The 23056-nt window shown below is 39.2% G+C and overlaps 1 protein-coding gene across 1 annotated transcript in view; it reads left to right on the top strand.

Annotated features, from left to right (window-relative positions):
* JAZF1 (JAZF zinc finger 1) overlaps nt 1–23056 on the top strand; it is a 153954-nt gene that overhangs the window by 112289 nt on the left and 18609 nt on the right. Inside the window, exon 3 of the mRNA XM_015853732.2 lies at nt 15393–15589. Within this exon, the coding sequence (XP_015709218.1) occupies nt 15393–15589 (197 nt within the window). The remainder of the gene's footprint in view (nt 1–15392; nt 15590–23056) is intronic.

Here is a 23056-nt window from a genome sequence, read left to right as displayed (position 1 = left end):
AGGGAAGGGAAGGGAAAGAGAAAGGAAAGGGAAAGGGAAAGGGAAAGGGAAAGGGAAAGGGAAAGGGAAAGGAATGCTGGACAAATCGGCACAGAGATTGGTTGGGGTGTAATTGCTCTTCCCCTGCTATATTCCTACAGGACAGATGGAGTGCATTACCCAAGCTGAGTTGCAGCCAGCCTTAGGTAGGAAAGAAAGGTTTGGATGCTATCTTGCATTGCAGTAATGCTTGTAAGCAAATAAAATAGGAACTAGCTCTGTTTCAAATACCAGCAAAGAGAGATTTCTTCCAGAGGACATGAAGTTAGCTGCTGCTTTCTCTGAACTGGCTTCTATCTACACCATTAGAGATGTAGCCTTGTGTCACTATTATCTGTGAAGAGAAACTGAGGATTTCACAGATTTGGCTTAACTTCTATACCAGAATTCCAAACTAGTCTTTTTTTCACCTTCTCTCATCAGTCCCACATGTCCTGATTTTAATTTTTTTCATTTTGAAAAGACAGTGAGATGGTATCTTGTAAACTCAGAGGTGCTGATTACCCCAGCAGAGAAACCGGTTATGGGCTCTTTCGTCAGTCCCTGGACAACGATGATAGAGAAATGGGAAAAGTACATTCTGATTCAACTGTTTATTCCCACATGTGGTTACTAGTTTCTTAGTGATGTTTGTCTCCTTGACTAAGAATTACAAAACGAAGAGCAACACTGGTGAAATAGCCAGATTATCTGAAAGTGCTTTATTCCAAAATGGAAATAAATAAGATGTAGAGAATTGAATCTTTGTGGTTCTTCCTACTGATTGTCCTGATTTTGTTTATTTGTTGAAGAAGCAAAATGAAACAACCAAACAGAAACCAAGACCAGGTCATGGTATTTAGAAGGCGAGGTTTGTACCTCATAACATCTCTGCAGAATTAAGTTCTTATGATGCCAACATCTTATGATGTGAAGAGAATGGCAGTGTTGACATTAGACATCTATTATAGTCTGCAATTTTGTATTTTGTAACTAAAACTCTTGTATGTCTTCTTTGCTAGAGGAAGCTCTCAGAAATTCATCTAATGTGCAAAAATATGGCCTCATTTACAGTTACATAAGTGCTGTCAATGGGCCCTAGTGAATTTTATCAAATAAAGTATAAGTAGAAATGCATGTTTTAGAGCATTTACGTGCTACAGGCAACAGAAGGAAGGTATCATTCTTAGTTGTGCTGTGTATTTGCAGATGAGCTGTGATCACTTTTGGTCAGTTCATTTTGGTCAGATCATTATTCCTTCCTTCGCTGTCAGAAAGGAAGTTTGGGGGACTGGAGGAGGGACTAGAAATGTGTTTTGTGCATCTGAAGCTTTGACAACAGAAAACCCAACCACAACTCTCCCAGGACTGTGCTAGAGATTTCTCCCTGCAGTGTACTCTTTCCTTCTTTGCTCTGAAACATTTTTTCCTTAGTGTCTAACAGCAGGAAGGTGGCCTCATAGAATACTTCTACTTATGGCTTCATGAAATACAATGTATTCAAGTAGCATGTAATTTGGAGGCCAGGACTCTGTAGACTCTAACAGAGATAATACTTGCTGCTTGTCTTACCTTTGTTGTACCTGAAAAATTATTTGGGGGGTTCAGGTTTCTCCATCCTCTTGTACTTGTTCTGTGTGATTTCCCTGACAAACTGACTGAAAGCTTTTGGAAGTGAGGGGAAAAAGTTGCAAATGTTGAAGGTAAAATGAGCCATGAGGTGAAAGGCTGCTAATCTGGTTGGTGGTATCTTGACTGGTATTCTGGTAACTGACATTGAGATGTTCTCGGCGAGTAGGGATTACACTATGAAGGAAAGGCTGAACTATCTCAGTAAAGGAGAGAGATGTTTCTCAAAGTGATAGTTTAGCTTGGGCAAATTCAGCCCTTCTCTGCATCAAGGACAATATCAGCAGAGTATTAGCAAGATTAGGTGAACAAAGTGCAATGGAATGAGGAAATGGATTAGGAGCTTTATTCATATTGTGTGGAGATGAGCTGGTGGGTACTTTAAATTAACTTGGTGTCCGTATTTGATGCAACAAGTTTCTTCTCAGTGATGTAAATTCGTTTCCCACTCTTTTCTCCTGAAGGAGTAGCTTTCTCAAATGGCTTTAGACAGAGATTCCCAATTAAAAGCTGAGAGTAGGCCCCTGAACAACTATGTGTATCAGGGTTTATAAAACTTTCGATATTACAGGAGGGGTCGTGTTCAGTCTGACTTCAGGCATAACAAAGACAAGGGAGTTCCCTCTCTGCTTCTGCAAAAGCATTATGCTCTTTCGCTGCATCCGTGAGTACACACCAAATTTTGTAACATCTGACTTAAAGTAGAACGTACATTTTAGAAACGCATCCAGTGTTGGTTTGAAGCCAAGTGACAAACCTTGTTTCACTTGGTAACTTTTCCTCGCTCTTAACAAGATCGTTCTATTTATTTTTAATTAGAAGTCAGAGTGTTTCTAACTCCCATCCACTAGATGTTATATCTTTGCTTATTTAAAAGTAAGGACCTTTATGGATGCTTATAACACACAATGAACAGTTTCCTGAGTTCTTCTTGGAAAAGTTAAGATTTAAAGTACATTTAAAATGCTCCCTCCAAAAAGTACTTACAGATTTTGTTCTGTGGCCGCTGTGGTGCTTGCGTGTTCTGGTGAAAACTCTTACTTTATTGGATAAAAACTATCAAAAGTTATTTTCCACTTTCTAACTTGCTGTGATAGCCAAAGGCTTAAGAAGACAAGTCAACCACTGCATCAGATCTTGGAAAGGAAATCAAGAGAACATGTCTATCTGGTTTAGCACCAGATCTTGGCAGAGAGGCAGCATTCTTGATAGTAAATCGGTTAATATGGATAATAATATTTAGCTTGAGTAGATTGTTTTTCAGAGTGTTCCAAACTAATGACAGTCGTTAGTCCATCACTACAGTGAGTCTTAAGCTCTATGTTCTCATCTCTATTTTTATTTTATTTACTTTATAGATTTTTAATGTGATAATGACCAGATTGTTTTTGATAGCCTGATGTCATGGGTGATTGAACTGCTAGCTCTGTTTCTTCCATTAGCTCTCACTGCCAATATTACACTGAGTAGCCTCCCTACTCCATTCCTATATCAGTTGCGTGTGTTGGTGGACAGGAGGGCTGATGTTCAGGGTTTTGCTTCTTTTTCTGTTCCCTTAGAGTTTGCTTTGAATTTTATGCTTTTCGTGTTCATGTTTCTGCCATTACATCATGACACCGTGGTGTGGTTTTCCTCAGCTATGCTGAAGACATTCAAATTTTATTTTCTCTTAATCCTCATCACCTGTCCTCTCCCACATTCTGCATGAGGAAAGCACTAGCATTGTTGAAATTGTGCTTTGGTCCATTAGAGTTAAGCAGTAATACTTTGGGGAGGACAGGGAAGCAGTCTGTAAATGTTGGTGGGACTTTAACCCCATAAACTGTGCCAGCTCTTATTCAGCTGCTGTTTTCTAGGCAGTCGGCTACACTGAGACATGGGGTGTGCTGCAGTGCTTCTCCAGCTGTGTGCTGTCAGAGCAGACCAGGTGAGGGTAATGTTGATGGTCAAGAAGAGTTTTCTCAGTAATGTGAATAGACCAAGTGCCATTTATAACTGGAGAACTGGGCAGCATCTTACTCATCTTGTTTTTGGGGAGACAGTTAAGTGGAACTTAGTTTTGGAAAGAAATTGTCATTTTACCTATTTATTGATGCTAAGCTTGCCTTGCAGTGCAGTAGCTGAGCTTTAGCCCCTCCCCTTTTCTGTTACTATGGGACTATTCTCAGCCATCCACCCAGCTGCACTGCTCCTGCCTTTTCTCCCCTGCCCTCCCACAACCCACTTATGCTCATTTTTAGTTCACCTTTACAGTGCCTTGTCCCGCAAGGTTGTCATTACTGTTTTGAATTGCTGCTGACAAGAATGTTAACACCCACAGAACTGAGCCCTTTTATGGTAGTGCTCCCATTTTATTCTACTTATCTTGGCTCCCAGTCAAGCGCAGCGGTGACCCCAATGGTTTTGTTCCTCTGCATGCAGGACTCTAGCAGTGCTGAAGCTTGCTTGTGTTTGTGTCTGATTGTGCAAGTTGCTGAGCACCTCAGGCAAGTGTTTTCAATTACTCCGACATCAGTGGGAGATGAGGATAAAAATGGTGCTGAGCAGCTCCAGCACATTGCATTGCTGCTGTTCTGCCACTGAGGACAGATCAGCCTGCATCTCTGTGAGTTCATGACTTAGGGGGGTTAGGAGTTAACTTTGGGGGAGGTGCTGCTGGTGAACTTTGGTGCCAAGTGTCAGAGTTTTACTACAGATTCATGTTTCTCAATTTTTTTTTACTTTTCATTTTGGCAACCTGCAGCTCTAGACAATGGTTTCCAGCAAATGCAGGTAAAAATGGTGCGTATATTTAAGTCTACCTGTAAATACCATTATAAAATGCTTCACATTCATGTCTGCTCATCCCAAGTAGATCCTAAGCACATGAATGAGCTCTGTGTAGACACTGGCTGCGTTTAGTAACTGACCTCGCTGACCAGAAGGACTTGAAACCTCTGCCCTTGTCAACTAGTGCAGCAGCTGCCACAGCCTATGTTTAGTGGTAACTTGATGGTCTACAAAATTGCATTCACCAGTTGCTCATTAGAAGGAGGAGGGTAGGATTCAGTGCCTTACGATCTGAGGAAAGTATTGAGGGCTGGCTTTGCTTTGCCCAACTGCTACTCTGGAGAACCACTGTGCTGGTGGCAAGGCACAGATCCAGGCCCTGCTGCTGCTGCTTATGGCAGAGCATCCCAGGCATGTCGATGGAGGCACTTCCCATCTGCCTGCTCCTAAGACTAGTTTTTTAATCTTTTAATTATAACGCCTATATTTATCAATTAAAAATTATCCTAAGGCTTGTTCTATCACTGGAATCAAGGTATCAGCAAATAGAGGGGTTAGATCATGTAGCTATATAGCATTTATATAGCTGTGAGGGTTTTGCTCTCCTAATTGGTTCTTGAATCAGGACTTAGAGAAATACAAGGAGACTGAGAATGGTGAGTTGGGAATGCCCCTGTGTGTGCTGAATCTCATTAGGGACGCGCAGCCCGAGTAGGAGCTCTCCGCAAGCTGTATTATCTGGGCCACAGATTAAACTTCCGTTTTTAATTACTTTGGCACTTGAAAGCAGAGATTGTGTATACACGTAGGTATTGTGAGGCCGGCAGAGGGCTCTGTGCGCCCGCCCATGGGCCGCGAGGGGGAAGGGAGCGGTCTGGTAAACAGACCGGGAATTGTGGGCTCGGGCCTTTTCCTCAGGCTTTGCACCAAGGCTGAGATCAGATGACTCAGTCCGGACTCATTATTTTAATAGCCTACAGCTAGTTCACATAGCAGCGGGAGTCCACAAAAAAGGCATTTAATTGTTGAAACTCAAACTGGTACATTGTAACTGCAGATTATAGTATTCGGATTTAAGTGATTCAAGTAATTTATAAAGCTTTTGCACAAGCAAACAAAGTTGAAATGCTGATATTGTAATAAAAAGTAAATAAAACATTCTTTTGTGCGTTAAGACCCAATTAAAGAGCATGATTTCATTTAACAAACTTAAAACAGGCAGGTGATATTTGCCAACATGACTACAGCTGTGTTTTACATTAGGAAATTAATTAAAATAGTCATTTATGCTTTTTTTCCACTTACAAGCGTCAGGCCTTTCTGTATTACACCATCTATTTTCTCTTCAATCATTGTGTTAGGGCACGTTTGTGATCCATGGTAGCAGGCTGCATTGCAGCGCTGTTTTTCCCTGGCCTAATGAAAACCCGTCTCTATGCAATAACGCCGGCGAAGCGAAGCAGATCAAACGGCGCGGGAGGAACTTCCCTGCTGTCTGCCGCTCAGATGTCAGGCCCGTCTTCCGCACCCTCGCAGGGCTTCACTCCGAGCTGAGGTGGAAGGGTGGCTGCCAGCGAGGGAAATGGTGTCTGTTAGACCCAACCAGACCAAGGGGTTCGCTGCTCTCCTAGACAGGCCTGGTTCTGGTGTGATAGCACACCCTGAGGCTCATGGGATAAATGAGTTTCAGAATGCAGATCTCCTTCTTTTGGTACCTCACAGCTGAATAACAGGACCTCAGAAGTTATCCTCGATTCTTAGGTACTTGTATTTTTTTCCTAATGCAGTGATTCCATAATGAACTGTTAACTTACTGATTCCTCCCAGGCAAATCAACCTCACATATAGAAAAGTACATTTTAGAAGTAGCATGTAATTACAGAAACAAGCATTTTCCTTCTGCATGAATGAGCAAAAACATGAATTACTGTTCTCTTCGTTCTCTGCTTTCCCTCGCCTGCCTTCACCTGAAGTTTCTCATCTTTTAGGAGGAATCTTTCCCATCAGCTCTTTTACAAACGTGTGACTAATTGCTGTGGAGTTCAGAGCGCTGGGAATGTTCAGTTTGCCATTTCAGCAAGGGTGGGTTGTTAGCAAGTTGCTATCGTCCTTCCAAACAACTCAAGAATCTGAAAATTTGGTTTATTAAGACCAGACATTTCACATTCCTAATGTTAAGATTGCTGCAACTTTCCATTATAAGCTTCACCCCACCCGGGCCTCTGAATACAGATTTATAACTCATTTTTTTAATAAATGTTTTCCATCTAAGCCTGTGCTTAGATTTTAAGCCCAGACCAGCATCTTTTGAACAGAAGGCTCCTTCTCAATGCAAGGGTTGTATTTTGTATCAGTGTTTTCTCAGCTAGGTGCAGTGTTTGTTTAAAAATAAACCGTGACTGCACCGTGAGAGACTTTGGGTTCTCCATATTGAAAAGGCAACCAACTTAAATAGGTTTTGAGAGTTTATTTAATTATCCAGGTTATCATTGCCAGAGTTTTATCTTTGTCGTATTTCTCTGAATGGGTATCCTGGATTTCATACTGTAGTGGTGCTGCTGGCAGAGCCACCGTTGGCAATGTGTGACACATTTGTGGAGGACCGAACAGTGTATTGGTTAGCGTATCCAGTTAATACTGTGTAAAACATTGGAGTCTGACTGATTTATGTACGGGATATTTGACATCCTCGTAGCTAATAAGGAATGTTTTGTGATAGGATCTATTTTTAAATTCTTCCTTGATGAATCTGTCTTCGGGTGTTGACTTGAATTCACAGAGGAACTTGGTGTGAAATGACACAGGAATACCATGACTTAAATGGAACATTACAGGAGTGAAATATTTGACATTTCGGCTCCCTGCTCCTTAAAGTTTAAAGTCCCTGAGGCATCAATAAAGCCAAACCAAGTCCAACAGTAAAACTGGATGTCACAAATGTACGCATCTATTTTTTCTATAGGATTGACTGCGAGAAGTTGATTTACATATATAGTTATAATAAATTCTTCAAGAAGGAAAGAGGGTGGACCAGTAATGGAAAAAATACGATATTTTAGGTTAAGCACATCTGAAAGTAAAATGTCCTACTGGAACCATGCAATTTGACAGTACTTGAGCCTGTGCAGTGAGCCAGAGCACGGCTGGTGCACTACTTAAGTCCTACTCCAGAACTACTTTGGGATTCGAGTCAAACTTAAGAGATACAGACCCCCTATTTCTTATTCCATGAGCAGCGTTATTTCATCTTGTTCGCAGAGACTGGGAATCCATTGAAGCTTCAGATTTCTACAGATGAAAAAACAAAAGAAAAGCTGTTCAACTACCCTGCATTTTCCTCCCGCTTAAATAAATGTTTAATTTTCGCTCTGCCTTCAAGAATTTTGCACTTCGATCATTCTAAAGCACGGAGTAGTCTAATAAAAAAAATGAGAAGTAGCAATATTTAAATTGAAAAACTGATATGGTAAGAGTATTCCTGCAAAGATACTATCAGCACTCTTTTATATGAGATCATCTTTAGCCTTTATAGTTATCCTTGCTGAGAAAATTAATTTGTTCTTTTTCTGCGTGAGATGCAGGTCTTGAAAGTGACGGTGTGCCTTTCTGAAGTGGTGCTTATTTAAATGTATGTACGTGTCTTAGTGGAAGAACTGTTGTTAGTCACACTTTGTATTTCACATTATTGGTGTCTACTGAAATTCTCATTTGGAGCCGTCTAACATTTTATGGCACTTTCTTTCTGTATTAAGTGGGATATGAGCCAAACTGTAAGGATTTGTGAAGTTGTATCTAACAGTTAATTAAACAGCAGTATATACGTTGTGTGCTACTGGAAGCAGACAGTGACTTGTTTATCCATTAATGACTATAATAAGTAAAGCCGAGGTTGCTAAGTACCCTAATAAGCCAGTTGGTAAATGTAGGGAGGACGATTTCTGAACTGACGACTGCAGTGTTACGCTCAAGGCAAATGGTTGCTGCAGCATCGTGCACATCTATCCCGAATGTGAGAAAGCCTGCAAATGTTTCACACCGTCCGAATGCATCTTTTCTGCCAATGGCAAAACTTCGGAGTTAGTTTGACAGCGATCAACTTGACGTAGAGGTAAAGCACAGCGTAGTTAATGCGCTGATGGGATACGGTTGAGAGGGTTGTCAGAACTCTGTCAGCTCCTATTTATTTGTAACAGAGGTGACTGTGCCATAGCAAACAGTGTTTGTCTTCCAGCCTCTCTCCATGGAAATTGCGGAGCTTGGAAGTTGCAGACAAGTTAGAGCTCCTTTCTGTAACTCACTGCTACAATTCAAAGCAGGGCAGAAAAACTGGGAAAAGAGTGGGAGGAAAAGAAGAGAGAAATAAATATGTTTCTAATTTTTTTAGAAATCACTATTGCTCCTTTTAAGCATATCACTTATATTATCTGTTTAACAACAGAATGAAGCATTTGTGGGCTTTTCCTCAAGTCCCCATCATTGGTCTGGGGCATAAGTAACAGATTTTCACTGTGCATGAAATACCTGGAATAAGATTGTATCTTTCCTGGTTGCATTGCTGTTCTAATGTTTTCCATGCAGTCTGCATTTTTTTCTGATGTTGTTAAATATATGTATATATATTTAAATCAAGTACACTCCTGAATTCTGCTTTTGTTACATGACAAACTAAAGGAAAGAAACAGACAAAAGCCCACTTTGCTTTAAAAATAAAATCCCTCTTTGGAAGGTTTGAAACATTTGTTTCTTAGTAAATAACCTTTTTTTTTATGGTGGGGAAATGTACAACACTGCTTTGGGGCTTTGATTTTTTGAAATGAAAGATTACTTTGGTGCCCTGTGAAAAGACGATCAGCTGGAATTAGTGTTAAGTGTCCAACTAACAGAAGAGAGGGGTGAAAAGCAGAACAATAAAATAAATCTTGGCAAAACAGAAAATACTAACATGGAATAATGGGAAGGTAGGGCTTATGTCCAGATTTACATTAACTGAAATGTGAATTGTAACTCACACAGAAGGTTTTGTTTACTTAGAAAATCAAGAAACATTAAATTCCTTTTCAGTACTTTTAACTCTGTATTGATCAACAGCTTATAAACATGAGTTTTACTGTGGGCAAGTACATGGCTTAGGATGATGAGATAATTGCTGCATTATTTTTATTCATTTGGAGTGATAATGGATTATTTGGCACGTTATTGCTCATTAGCTCCACTTACATGTATTTAAATAGGAAGTTTCCCAATCTAATGAATCCATTTTCTGTGGGAGATCCACAGAACATATAGTTGGTGGATGTTTTATTGCGTCTTGTGTGACAAGCAGACAACGAAAGTAAATGCACTGAAGTCTTGTTCCCGTAAAGCAGATTTCCTAAGGTTGCACCCTTGACTCTCCTGACTGCAATATGAATAAGGCTGCATGTTGCACTATTATCAGTGCTGCAGCAGAAACGCAATGCAAAGTCTGCTTTTAACCTTGTTCTAAGGGTTAAGTATTAATAATAATCTCTCTTACATCTGCTGAATGTGCATGTGTTGAGAAAACCGGTGTGTGTTACAGTATATTTTGTGGCGATAATAATTTTAACATCTTGAGTCAGCATGTTGAATAATGGAAATTGAAATAATTGTACCGTCAGTAAATTATTATATAAATACCAATAATGGAAAGAAATCTGAATTGTCAGAAATATTCCTTCCTTACAACATAGAAAGCTTCAATAGATCAGTGTGAATGAAGTACTGAGAACGAGCGCTGAATTCATTTCTAAGATCTGATCTCATGAATGTGCCATGCTGAAGTCCAACATGAGATGGCTGGTATTTCTGTAATGTATCTTGTGCTGTGTTCTTGTCCTGACACTTAGAAATACCCTTTAATTACGTGTTTGGTCTGCTTAGGGTAAGTGAAATACAGATCTGGGGGAATCATTGAAAGGGATTATTTTGTGGTTTTTCTTCCCCATTTTTTTGGATGCTTTTTGTGAAATTGGAAAAAGAATCAAAAAGTAATTTCACATAAACCATATGTTTGTGGAGGATGTAGATACTGGTGGAGGAATGCGTGATTAAGCACACGTCTTAATCGGGCTTTGTCAACTGATGTTTCTTTTTAGGGTTTTACTATAAAACTGCATTGGAAATTTCTAAACAAAAAGGTGATTGACAGCTTCTGTGAAGCAACAGAGATTTTTTAGTGTGTTTTGCAGAATATTTCTGTTTCCCCCAGACTACAAAGGATGGCATGTGAAAGTGCTCGGGGGGGGGGGGGTTCATCAAATAATTTTGAAGCATTAGATGGTATGAGACTTGTTCATATCTTTGTTTCCTTGTTATCACATAGTGTGCAAGGCTTTACTAAGGGACATGGATTGTCTTTGCTTTGTCTCAGTTTCATGGAGTTCAATAGAGGAAAGCCTTTCATCCTTCCCAAGAGACAAGACAGCTCACTGCTGAGCTCTTGTGGCTTAGATTTCATCAGAGTTCTGCTTAACCCAGTAATAGTTCAACTTAGCAATTATCTCTTCTTCCCAGTATTAGCAAAACCAAACCTCACTGCTTTATCACTGTGTGTCATGCCTCAAGAGATGGATCCTCCTAACACCTCTTCATAGTAGAGGCCTCCTCAAGTTTTAAAATACAACTAGAGGTACTTCAGCCTACCTTTTTTTTCCCCCTAAATGCTGTTAGTATGATGAGGATGACTGGGAGCGAAATTTACCATCCCCACCTCCTCCTTTCTCTTGGAAAAGCAGAGACCAAGAATTGCACGAAAATCTTGAGACAGAAGTGGAAATAAGATTAAGGGCAAAAGCAGATAGATAACTGGCACTTTGTTCTCAGAGACATAAAGCATAGCAAGAGAATTAATGTATGGCTTTCAGTATGTGGTTAGTCTAGTTTGTTACCATCGGTTGAGTCAGTTTGACCTCTCTTGAGATGAATATCATACACAAAGGGTGGCACAGAGCTGCTGTAAAACACATTGGATTTTTTTCTTCCCTTTCCATTCTCTCTTACAGCTGATCAGCCGTCAGGTTAAGGAGCAGCCTGAGTGATGGAAGCTTAGCCTCATGTTCTCCTGTTGTGGGAAAAGTGACAGGTTTGACAGGTCGCAATGCAGGTTGAGGAAAGTCAGCAAACACAATGAGCTTAATGGCAATATCAGCATTGTTCTGTAATTAATTGTGTGATAATGAGAAGAAGAGTCAGAACTACTGCTGCTTTTTCATGTTATGGGCTAGTACAGCATGTCACTGGTGAAGCTTAGGGTGGAATGTATGCATTACTGCACGGTATCACTGTTGTGTTTGTTATTGTGAGGAAGAGGAGGAAAGGGTGTCTTTTATTTTAATCACCACACCATTTGTATGAAGGTACATTCTGTAGGACAAACTGTTTTTATGATGCCATTGCCCTTGGTCTGCGTATATGAGTACAGAATGCTTAAACTGCCTCAGAATTGAACATCATAAGAGGTTTATCATAAACTAACTCTGACGTCATGATGTGAGTCATGGCGGGGCTTGATCTTGAAACAGTACATGCAAGTATATTTAGCTCATGGAAATTTCTGCCAGTCTGTTCTTCTTCTGTTCACTCTTGATTTCCAAGTTGTTTTTTGAGATGCGGGGCTTGGGAGGAGGAAAATGTACAGACGTTGCAAAGCTTTGATTTTAGGAGACTTTCTAAATTTGAATGTTGCCTCTGCTTTTTTTTTGTGTGTGTGTGTGTGTGTGTGTGACTTTTATGTTGTTAACAACAGCTAATGCTGATGTATTATATTGCCACCTATATGGAAGGTTGGGCAACACTTTCCATTATAAGACTGTTCAGTTGCTTATTATGTTGCCAACGTTCAGCTGTTTGGGCTGAAATTTTCCATGCTGGGTGTCTCCTTCAGGCTGAATTTGTTGGGAAAGTTTCAATAAAAATACTCAAACTATTCCAGGGAATGAGAGCAAGGTGAAATACTTTATTTTACTCATGTTTATTGAAGTTTGCTGCAAGCAATTGCTTCAGCAATCATAGCACCTATGTGCTTGGGAGTGGGGATTTGAATTATTAGGAGGGTGAAAAGGAGAGGGGAGAAAAAGTATGAGTGGAAGAGATTTTTTTGCTATTGAATGGGCTCCTCCTTGATATGGTGAAGCACATGTATGGTGACACACAAACCCCGTGCTTGTCAAAATATGATTGAGGAATGACTGGGAATTGAACAGTTGTTCTGCTTGTTCCAGTGTGCCTACATGGTAGATTGGGCTAGACAGAGCTATGAGGTGTAAACAGAATCCTGTGCAATAGGGAACCGTGACTATAAAAGCTGTGTAGTGGTGAAACTGAATAGCAAGATTCTGGGGTTGAGAATGAGACTTGAAAACAACAGGAGACTGACTCAGCAAGGAGACAGGATGGATCAGAAGATAATGGGAGAGACTATTAAGCAAGGTGAGATATAACCTAAGTGGTATTAAGACAGCCTGTTTTAGTTACAGTTCATTGTCTGATTCCCATTCATCTTGTGCATTTAAATGAGGCAAAGAAAATTGTGTGCAGTCATGTAAGATCAATATTCGACCATAATTGTTTCATTTTGTGCGCAGTTGATGTTGCAGCCATAATGTACGTTCAACGTGAAAATTAAAGCTTTAGTCAGAAATGTCGTTCTATAGCCATCATTAAAATGCTTATCTTATAGGCTTTGAAGGGCACAACCATCGTTAAGCACAAATATAACATAACGTTTCAATTAGAATACTGAAAAATGTTTTATTTGATCTATTTAAACAAGATTTCTTTTTGAAAGCTTAGTACTGACAGTGCTTCGGCAAACATATAGGAGATTATTTGGATCTGAAAAGGTTAATTTCATACTTCACATATCAGGAACTGAACTTTTCAACACACTCTGCCTTCCATCTCTCTCAAGTTTCAGTGTAGACAACAAATGACATTTTGGAACATACCCGACATGCTTAGCCCAAATGGGAGTGAGTTAACAGGACAGGGAGAAGTTTCACATTTTCCTGATTTTTATGGACCTCAACCAGACTAATTATACCCCAATATTATTTTAACATTGTTATTCATGGCTGAGTTCATTAAATAACAGCATTCATGCTGGTGCTTTTTAACGTCTCACGCTTGAGGTTATCATCCAAGTTCTCAAGGATTTATAATGTTGCCATAACATTTTCATAAGGAATAAGGCTTCCCATCCAGAAGCAAGCACACATCATACTACAGGTTCCAAACACAGTGAATTAGATGTTTCCTGGTGAACAGAAAGTAAATGTGTACTGAAAGGCCATTTTATTATTGCTTTTCTTTTTTTCCCTTTAATGAAATTTAGAATCCTGTTTGGGGACTGTTTTGCTAATAATATCTCTACCCTTTTGCGAGAAAAGAAATTTAAAACTGAACTGTTACTATGGATATCTTCTTTTTAAATATTAACTTAATAAAAATGCCATATCTGTGTTTGACATGATGCATTGACTCTGTTACAAAGAAGATAAGCTGTCGTGTCATATACCTATTTATTAATGTCTGCAGATTGTGTGTTGATGGTACATATCATGGCAGAGATCCACTTTTAATGCCCTCATGGTATGGTTGGACGGGATGCATCTTTATTATTCTAAGGATACTTGAGTTTTTGTGCTGCTGTGTTACAATACCTCGATTGCTTTTTCAAACAAGCTGGAGGTACAGGCCAATATTTTCTTTCATATTTGACATACAGGTCTAAAAGCCCCTTTTTTTCTTCTTTTATTTATTAGTTCCCCTCTAGTTCCTTACATTTCACCATTCCACAAGAGCTGGGTTTTTTAGAGCTCTCTCTGTAAATACTATCTAATATGCATGCACTCATAAGCAGCAGGTGCTGTGAGCAGTCACAGAATGTTGGGTTTCCATGAATACACTGATTAACATTAATTGAAACTGTTGTTTGAGTTCGCAGAAGAAATGAGACTTTCTTGTAGCACTGTGTTGTAGATTGTGTGGTATATTGTGTATTGCTGTGAGACCCAAGGTGGGTCTTTGGCCCTGGCATCATTGCTCCTCACCTGTGCACTACTAGTTTTGGGTGTTTTATGTGCAATCATTACAATACTGCGATCTGCAGAATCACTTTGTCCAACCAGCCAGCAGTCTGCTTCTTCATACGCTGACTGCTGTGATCCCTTTTCTCAAGTCTGTTGCTAACTGTACATCTATCTCCCAGCTCTGTGCTGGTTTTGGGGCTGCTTTTATGTCTTCTAAACTAGTGGGACGTCACCTCACACAACAAGCCATTTGGTGTGACTATTGAAAGATAGCCAGGTTGCCCTTACTTAGTCCAATACAAATAATTGCTGGTAATTTTTGTCATTCTGTTTCCTTGCGGAATCACAAATAGGAGTTTCTAGGTGACAGCTGGCTCCAGGGCAACTGCAGCATATAGTCAGCAAAGAAGTTCTCACTTATCTGAATACGCCCATCACAATTTGCCAAGGTTGTAAGTTCATCATTTAAACCTGGGATCTTGGCTAAAATCTGGCTTCCTCTGAAATCAGAGAAACCTTTGAGAGTGTAGATGTGGCATGAAGGACATGTATTAGTTAGCATGGTGGGTATGGGTTGATGGTTGGACTACATAATCTCAGAGGTCTTTTCCAACCTTAATGATTCTATGTAACTTAAACATTCTGTATCACGTGTTATTATATTATTTACTGGCAGACATAGTTTATGCCTTGGAATAACAGTAGAGGACCATGCAGAATAAAAGATGATTTTCTTTGGGCTGTCTTTTTATGAATCTTTCAAGATGGCTCCTTGTTCAGTGGAAGGGAGAGCAAATAAGGATTAGAATTCTACTGGAGAAGTCATGGCTGATTTTGAAGCTCCAGTTGGTCAGTGAGCGTATTACCTAAAGCTTTCACTCTGGCAGCTGTTGAAGTCTCTCATCCTCATGATTGCCCTTTTTCTAGGTTTATGACTGATGCTGCTCGACGTGAGCAGGAGTCTTTAAAGAAGAAGATTCAGCCGAAACTCTCTTTGACTTTGTCAAGCACAGTGTCCCGTGGGAATGTATCTACTCCACCTCGCCACAGCAGTGGAAGCCTTACTCCTCCCGTCACCCCTCCAATCACTCCTTCCTCTTCGTTTCGTAGCAGTACTCCAACAGGTAAGCATATACTGTTTGCTTATACCCAAATCAGCTTGCATTTTTTCTGTGTGGCTTTTGAGAATATTTATTTAGAGAACAGCTAAGCTCTGAACACTCTATTATCTTCTCTCTGACGGAGGTATTAATGTACTCTATCTGCTCAGTGTAGCAGTTTCCATGAGTTATGTATTAGTATCTTTTACAGTTTTGATTGAAGTCAGCCAGCAGGCTGAAAAGTCAGCACATTTTGTCGATAACCAAGTTATCCAGATTGTCCCAGGTATAAAAATCCTGGGAAGTTTTTTTCACTGCTTGAAGAAACTGGAAGTTGCTTGCTATGTTGAGCCAGATCTCTTGACTGAAGTCATTCTGGTTTACATTAGCTAGGGATCTTGTTTCAGACAGTAGCGATACACTTCAAGTTAAATTTCATTGTCATGGCAATACTCTTATCTTGAAGGTGTTTGGGACAATTTCAGATGTACCACAGATAGTGGTTTTTTGTTGGTCTGCCACAATCTATGCAGTTTTGTAATAAACAGAATCAACGTATTCCTCTTAGTAAGAAATAGCATTAGTATGCCTGCTTTGATAAATTGCCTTGCCATGTATTTTGTGTAAGCTATTTAACATTTTGGTATTAACTATTGAATGATAAAGGTGTAGTGGTCCATGTTTCACTCTCTAAGTTCTGAAATGAACGGTTTGTTCAGTGTGTCCCTGGATATGTAAAAGGGAAGCATGTTGAGTTATAGCTAAACAACAAAGTCTGAATGTAATACAGAAAATTTAACAAGTAAATTTGTTTTTAATCATCTCCACTTTGGATACAGATGTCAAGGAATTTCTCCTTCCATTTGTTGTGTTTTGTTCAACTTCTACTGAGTGGGCTAATTCATGATGTGGTCAGGTAGCACAACTCTGAATGCCTTTCAGGACCACCGGCTATCTGCTGTTTGAAATACACTCCATTAAACACTAAAGAGAATTTATACTAAAATAATTCTGGTTTTGTTATTTATATAAACTTTCAGTCTTTTAAAGTTATTCAGAATGTTGTTTTACCTGCAGTTAGGAGAAACAGTTTGTTTTGGCTAAGTGAATTTCTAAGTTAACTGAGTCCTGCTTGCCAGGTTATAAATAATAGCCAGCTTCCACTTTCTGCATTCTGTGCTATGAATTTTCCCTTGGAGCCGTATTCCAAGGTTAGGATTTGGAATAGTCTGGTAGCAAAAACAACATATAAAACAGAAAATGTTTCTTGAAGATGTTTGGTTTCTTTAAAACAATAATAATAAATAAATAATAAATAGTGATTATTAATTGAATTATATTTCAGCAGAAACTTCTTACTTCAGGATTTCCATTTTTGTCATCATACCAGTTTGTCTGGACCTGAAATAAGCACTGTGATTTCTGATAACTACAGAATTTCTCCTAGCATTTTCTTGGCATGGGATTTTGTTCTCAGTTACAGTTATAACATACATGCATATTTATGTATGTATATGTATGTGTATATATACATACATTTGCACTTTAGATGTTCCCTGCTTGATCAGAGGGATTAGAGCAGATGACCTCCAGAGGTCCCTCCCAATGCTAACTATGCTGTGATTCTCTGTCCCGGATGGTTCCACTTTAGAAGGCAGAGAGAAAGCATTCCTTAAAAGCTGATGAGATGGCATACAAATATCTGCATGTCCCTTAGCAGAAAATAGCTGTCCTATATATGGTTGTTTGCCATTCTTTCTTGTAGCACAATCTGGGAACCTTTTGGGTCCCACTTTCCAATTAGTGTCCTCCGTTTAGGTTTGCTCCTTCTCTTGGCCCCACTGGATGTGGTGGTCTTGCCTTGAATAAAGTGGCCTGAACCTCAGTTATCTCTGTGTATGTCCTTAGAGCGTATGTCCCGCCATTGCCCAATGCTGTTCAGCTACTGTTGTCATTTTTCAGCACAGTGCAATTTCATATAATGATGTCCCATCCACACACTGAGTAGATTTGAACCCACTTAGCTTATGAAATTTGACAAGAAACAGTTCGAGGTGGTTTGGCTGCAGAGAGTGTTTGTTAAGCATTGCAGTAAAAGCATATGCCAAAGGACTACACGCCAGATTCTCAGACAGAGCTGAACAGCTTCCAAGTTGACACACATAGATGCTGCAGATGTTACATGCGTATGTACGCCACCTCCTTGTGTATAAATGGCATTATTCACAAATGGCATATCTGGCAGAAATACGTAGTGAAGAAGTGTGTTCTTGAAGGCTTTTCTCAGGTAACAAGGCAGACACACATTTATCTGCAAACTCCGTGTGTGTTAGTCCCCTGAAACTGCCCATTTGTGATTTTGGTGGGAAGCAGAAAGGCAGCAGTTAATTTTCTATACCTCCCCTCTGTTCCCTCAGGGGTGACTGGCATGTGCCGTCTCTGCTTACATTTGGCTTTTTGTTCTGTCTCCTGTAACAAGTTTTCTCTTCTTCCCAAGACCTACATCCTCCTATAATTGCCTACAGTTCACTTTAAGAAATTTGTTCCAGTTTTTGTTGTAACAATAGTGTCTCCCAGGAGACTTCGTTTAGTAGGCTTAAAGCTCTTGTTAGGATTCGCAGGCGGGATTTAGCTGAAGAAATGGCTTCTATCGGTAATAGACTCCTTAGGGTGCATGGGAAGTAGAGCTAAGTAGCAGCAGCACACAGCTTATTTTGGAAAGACATTAACATTCTCAAACGTTGAAATATCTTTCTTTAAGGAGCGCTCAATTAAGTCACAAAAACTTGTGTTGCCTTTATTTTTAAATGTCCGTTTGAAACCCACAAAACTAATGAAGTCTGGTTACGGATGAAAATGGGGCTGACGTTGCATCTTTAACATACACTGTTAATTTCTTAAACATTTTTATACATCTGTGTGGCTCTCAGATTAAATTTCCACCCCTGATTTCCTGGCTTTTGAGTGTAAGTAAGTCAGAGCATCGACGCTCCTTTGAAAACCGTCGTACCTCTTCATACTGAAAAACTTTAAAAAGATTCAGTGATAGTGATTTGTTGGTAATTCATTATAAAAATAACCTCATCCCAGTTTTAGTTACAAAAGTAGTTCATAGTAATGAGCCTCAAACTTAAAAGCTAAAATAAACAACAGGGTTTTTTGCATTGAAGAAGTGTCAAAAATCATCTGAAGTCACTATTTTGTGTTTGTTTTCTTTTGTATATGTGACTTTTTTTTCTTGATTTTTTCTTTTCTTTTTTTTTTTCTTTTTTTTTTTAATGATTCCAAACCTGGGTTTGTAAATTTCAGCCTGGAGTGAATTTTTGGCTCTCTTATAAATCCTAAAGCAAGGGTTTAATACTACCAACTGGCTTTTTAATGGCTCAGCCCTAAGTCTTGTCCCTTTCACCTCCCCCAGCCCCTCTGAAAGCTGGGATATTTGGAAACCTCATAACTGGCATTACATTTTGCTCTGAAGAAACTGGCTCTCAGACCTCCTTTCCTGTTTATTTTGATTTTAATAGATTACAAGGTATAACGTTTATGCAGTTTTAATAGGTTTATAAACCTACTTACTGCCTGCTTGCATTGGGCAGCTGATGGCAGTGAGTCCTGGCAACAAGCATTGAGGATTCTATGGTTGGCTGCAATAGCTACAGCCATGTGTCAGTCCTTCCACTTGTAAAGGAGATGAAAGGGGTAAGTTTTCATGGGTGGTCAGAGCTGACCCTATGAGGGAGTTGGCAAGGCCCATTTTGATTTGCAGCTGTCATTTAAATGGCTGACTACCTATTGGTTTATCTTACTAATTAGGGTAAATGCCTTCCTGGGGAGTCACATTTGTGCAGTCATTGCTGATTGACTTCATTACAGAGGTTTTACATTTCTATTATATGGCCAACATCTTTGAAATTTCCACCAGCCAGATCCAAATTGTATCTATTTTCCACCCAGAGGAAGCCCCCAACTTTTTGACCTCTTCCTTTTTACTTTTATTCTTTTTTCTTTCTGTTTAATTTTTTTTAAGTAAAATATGAAATTGATAATTAATTTGCTGGAAAAAAAATACTTTGTAGAATTGAGCATTTAACAAATCTAAGGCTAAACAAGTAATATAATCAATCAGGCTTAAGGAGTCCAAAAAGTAATAGTTTAAGACGTAAAGGAAAACTCTGAGGCTTTCAGGTTACTTCTATTGATGTAGCAACCCTTGTATTTACCACCCAGGGATATTATTTGAATAATCATTTGGCAGATCTGTGGCAACTGTGTAGTTTATAGTGCATGTCTACATACAGTGCATAGAGCATATCCATAGCTGAAATCAAGACTACTTTGTAGCCATGTCAGTAATCCTAAAGCTGCACCATTTCAGCCAGTTACAATATATCATGTGAAACAGGCTAATATTTTTCTAATAAATCATACCAGTGGTGAACCATGACTTACATAATATATGATTTAAAGACAGGACGTGAAACTTAATATTTTTTTTTCAGTTAAGAAAAATCAGTCCTCATCTAGTGCGTATTTTCAGAGCCTGTTGTAATAAGTACTTTCAGTACTCAGAGTAACCGAACTCTTAAATCTGTACAATGATTTTAAATGCTTAGTTGTGTTGTAGATTTAGTTTCTCTTAAAGAGAATCATTCCCCATTCACTCTGCTGCAGAGTGTCTTCTGTGATTAATACCGTGTATGTATAAATTTATGTGCAATAAAGTTAATAGATCCTTACAACTCAGGCTATTAATCTTTCCTCTTATTCAGTTGGATTTTGTTCAGTTTTCAAATGCAATTCCTGGCCAAACATTGACCAAAAAGTTACAGCTTCCTTTTGGTGTTAACGGGTGTTGCTACTGATGAAATAATTTAGAACTTCATTGTTCCCTTTATGGGTGACTAATTTAAAGGAGATTAAACTGTCTGTGTTAAAGCTTAGGCTCTCCTTTCTCCTCTTGTCCAAGGCAGCTGGGTCTCAGAAATGAATCTGTAAGAATCCACCTCGCTTGTGGCTCGCTAAGAGCTTGTCTTTGTGGGAGCTTTGCTTTGGGGAAGATTGCAAAGCAACATAGAACAATTTAGGAGCTTTCTCAATAAGCATTGTTAACTCGAGTAATGTTATCTCAGTGACATGAGATATTATTCATAGAATTCTCCTGTATAGCATTTTCCTTCATGGATAACTCTTGAAGGAACCCCAAGGGCCTTCTCTCAAACCTATTCATTTTCATTTTTGAGAATGCTAAAGTTGAAAGCAAACCACACATTGTTTGCTGCTAATAGCAATCTAAAACACAATAGTAATCAGCCATTGGAACTGAGTACTGAAATGGGGTGAGCGACGTGCCAGAAACTAATATGGTTTAGATTCTAAATATGTCTTTGATTTTTGTTACTTTGGTTGTTTGAAAAATATGTTATTTTGTAATGCAAAAGCTCATTTCTCTTCATAGGTATCAGTGCAGCTAACATTCTAGCACAGTTTCCATATGTTAAGCTTTCAACAATGAAGTTATCATATGGCAAAGACAGCTGTTGTACAGAGAGCCATTGCAGCACGTTAAACAGAGTCCAGCAAAGAAAGAGATCTGCTCAGCTAAGCTGCTTTGTAAGTCTAACGTGGACAGTAGAAATGTAAAACAAGCCTGAAATTGATTGAGGGGAAACGAGATGCTCAGAGTTTTTCTGTTTATAGATGCGCTATCAATACGTAGCCCAGTTAATCTGGAATTTTAGCAGAACTGCTATTTATATCAGAATGTTTTTAGTTTCTGTCAGCAGATGGTATTTCTGAACTCCATGTTAGGGTGAATCAGAGCAGACTGTGAACCATTAAATCCACTATTCACTTGATAATCTGCAACAGCTTTTTCTTGGAGCCATGCAGATTGGCTCAGTACCGGTATGTGAGCAGAAGAGAACTTGCTCTTTTGTGGTGTGCTGGTTTTTTAAGGATAGTATGCTGCAAGATAATCTCAGTCAGGACAGGATGGAAATGAGTACATATTGATGGGAGTGGTGGTGTGTTTTGTTTTGTTTAATTGTGCAACAAATTCAGCTTGTATGTATTTAAGCACAGGACTAGTGGTAAGCATCAAACCAGTCACTGAGGAAGTGAATGCCTAAATCTGAGCATTTAACAAGTCATTTTGTCAGACCAGAATAAAGCATGTATGTACTTTGCAGAGTTGCAAACTCAAGAGTACATGTAAGCACAAAACATTAGCCATTCACTTAAGAAATCTTCGCCTGCATTAGCAGATCCGAAATACTCAAGGTTTAATTACTGCAGCTTATAGTAATATAGCATAGTGTCATACAGATGTAATTGGGAAAAAAAAAAAAAAAACAATAATGAAAAGTTGAAATATGAGATGAAATCCTGGGGCTCTTTTATTAAATCGTCGCTGAGAAGTTTGGCTGAGAGCGCCACATTTTTGCGTGTATGACTTACGGGGTGCCTAGTGTAGTAAAGCACAGATCAACTACGTTCTACTGTAACTTGGAAAAAACACCCTTTGAGATGTAAGAGGAACCATCTCATTAGTTGTTCAGACGAACAGAAGTTTCTACTTGCTTCACTGCCACTTAACTTGCATGCTGTGTTTTCACTTAAAAATTAGATATGCAGACCCACTCTTGTGTAAACAGTGTGGGCAAATAACTAAGCCATACTTAACAAAATGTAGACCAAATCATGTTCTCCAGCGTAATGGAAGTTTGTCTGAATGCATCTGATATTTCAGGCCTGCAATGTGCAATAAAATATATGATGAAGTATCTCGAGGCGATTGCATTGTGGTCTGTGGCAAAGCTTCCCTCTAAGGGACCTGGCTGGTGCCAGGATTTCACCTTTTCTGTGCAGATGACGAATGAGAACTTTGTTTGTGGTTATTGGAGCCAAAATGGTTCCACCTAATTGCAGGTTTGGGGGCCTATATTAATCCTACACACTAATTAATATATACATATGTTTGCCCAGCATTGAGCAGTCTGAGGCGCCTATTCTAACTGAGCCTTATGGGTGTTCTTGTAAAAAATAAATGCATAAATAATAATTAAAAAAATAATGAAGGCCATTGTGCAAAACAGTTGATCTACATACAAGTTAACTGTAATGTATGTGTGTGCTGAGACATGGTATGAGATTTTAGCACAAGCTTTTGGCTGCGGTTGTGACTGGGCATGAATATTAAGTAAAGTCAGTGGTAGTTTCTGCCTTAAGGAATAAAGCTGTAGGAGGAGGTTTCCAATAACAATGAAAAATAATAAGTGAAAGTACAGTTATTTCCTATAGGCATTTTCTTAGCACAGGTGGGTTTTGTTCTCAGCACCAGCTATAAAGATGTATTTTTTTCAGGGCTCGGTGCTACATTCCCCTGATTTAAAGGGAGCCTAGTGTTCAACTTGTACGTATTCATCTCCTTCCCATTTTCCAGAGTAAAATGCTCAAGTGCATATCACTCTACTTCAGCTTAAGTAACAGCCC

Source organism: Coturnix japonica, chromosome 2 (assembly GCF_001577835.2).
Source record: "Coturnix japonica isolate 7356 chromosome 2, Coturnix japonica 2.1, whole genome shotgun sequence".
In the NCBI taxonomy this organism is placed as follows: Eukaryota; Metazoa; Chordata; class Aves; order Galliformes; family Phasianidae; genus Coturnix; species Coturnix japonica.
Note: the sequence above shows the minus strand (reverse complement) of the source record. Positions and strands in the feature narration are given on the sequence as shown.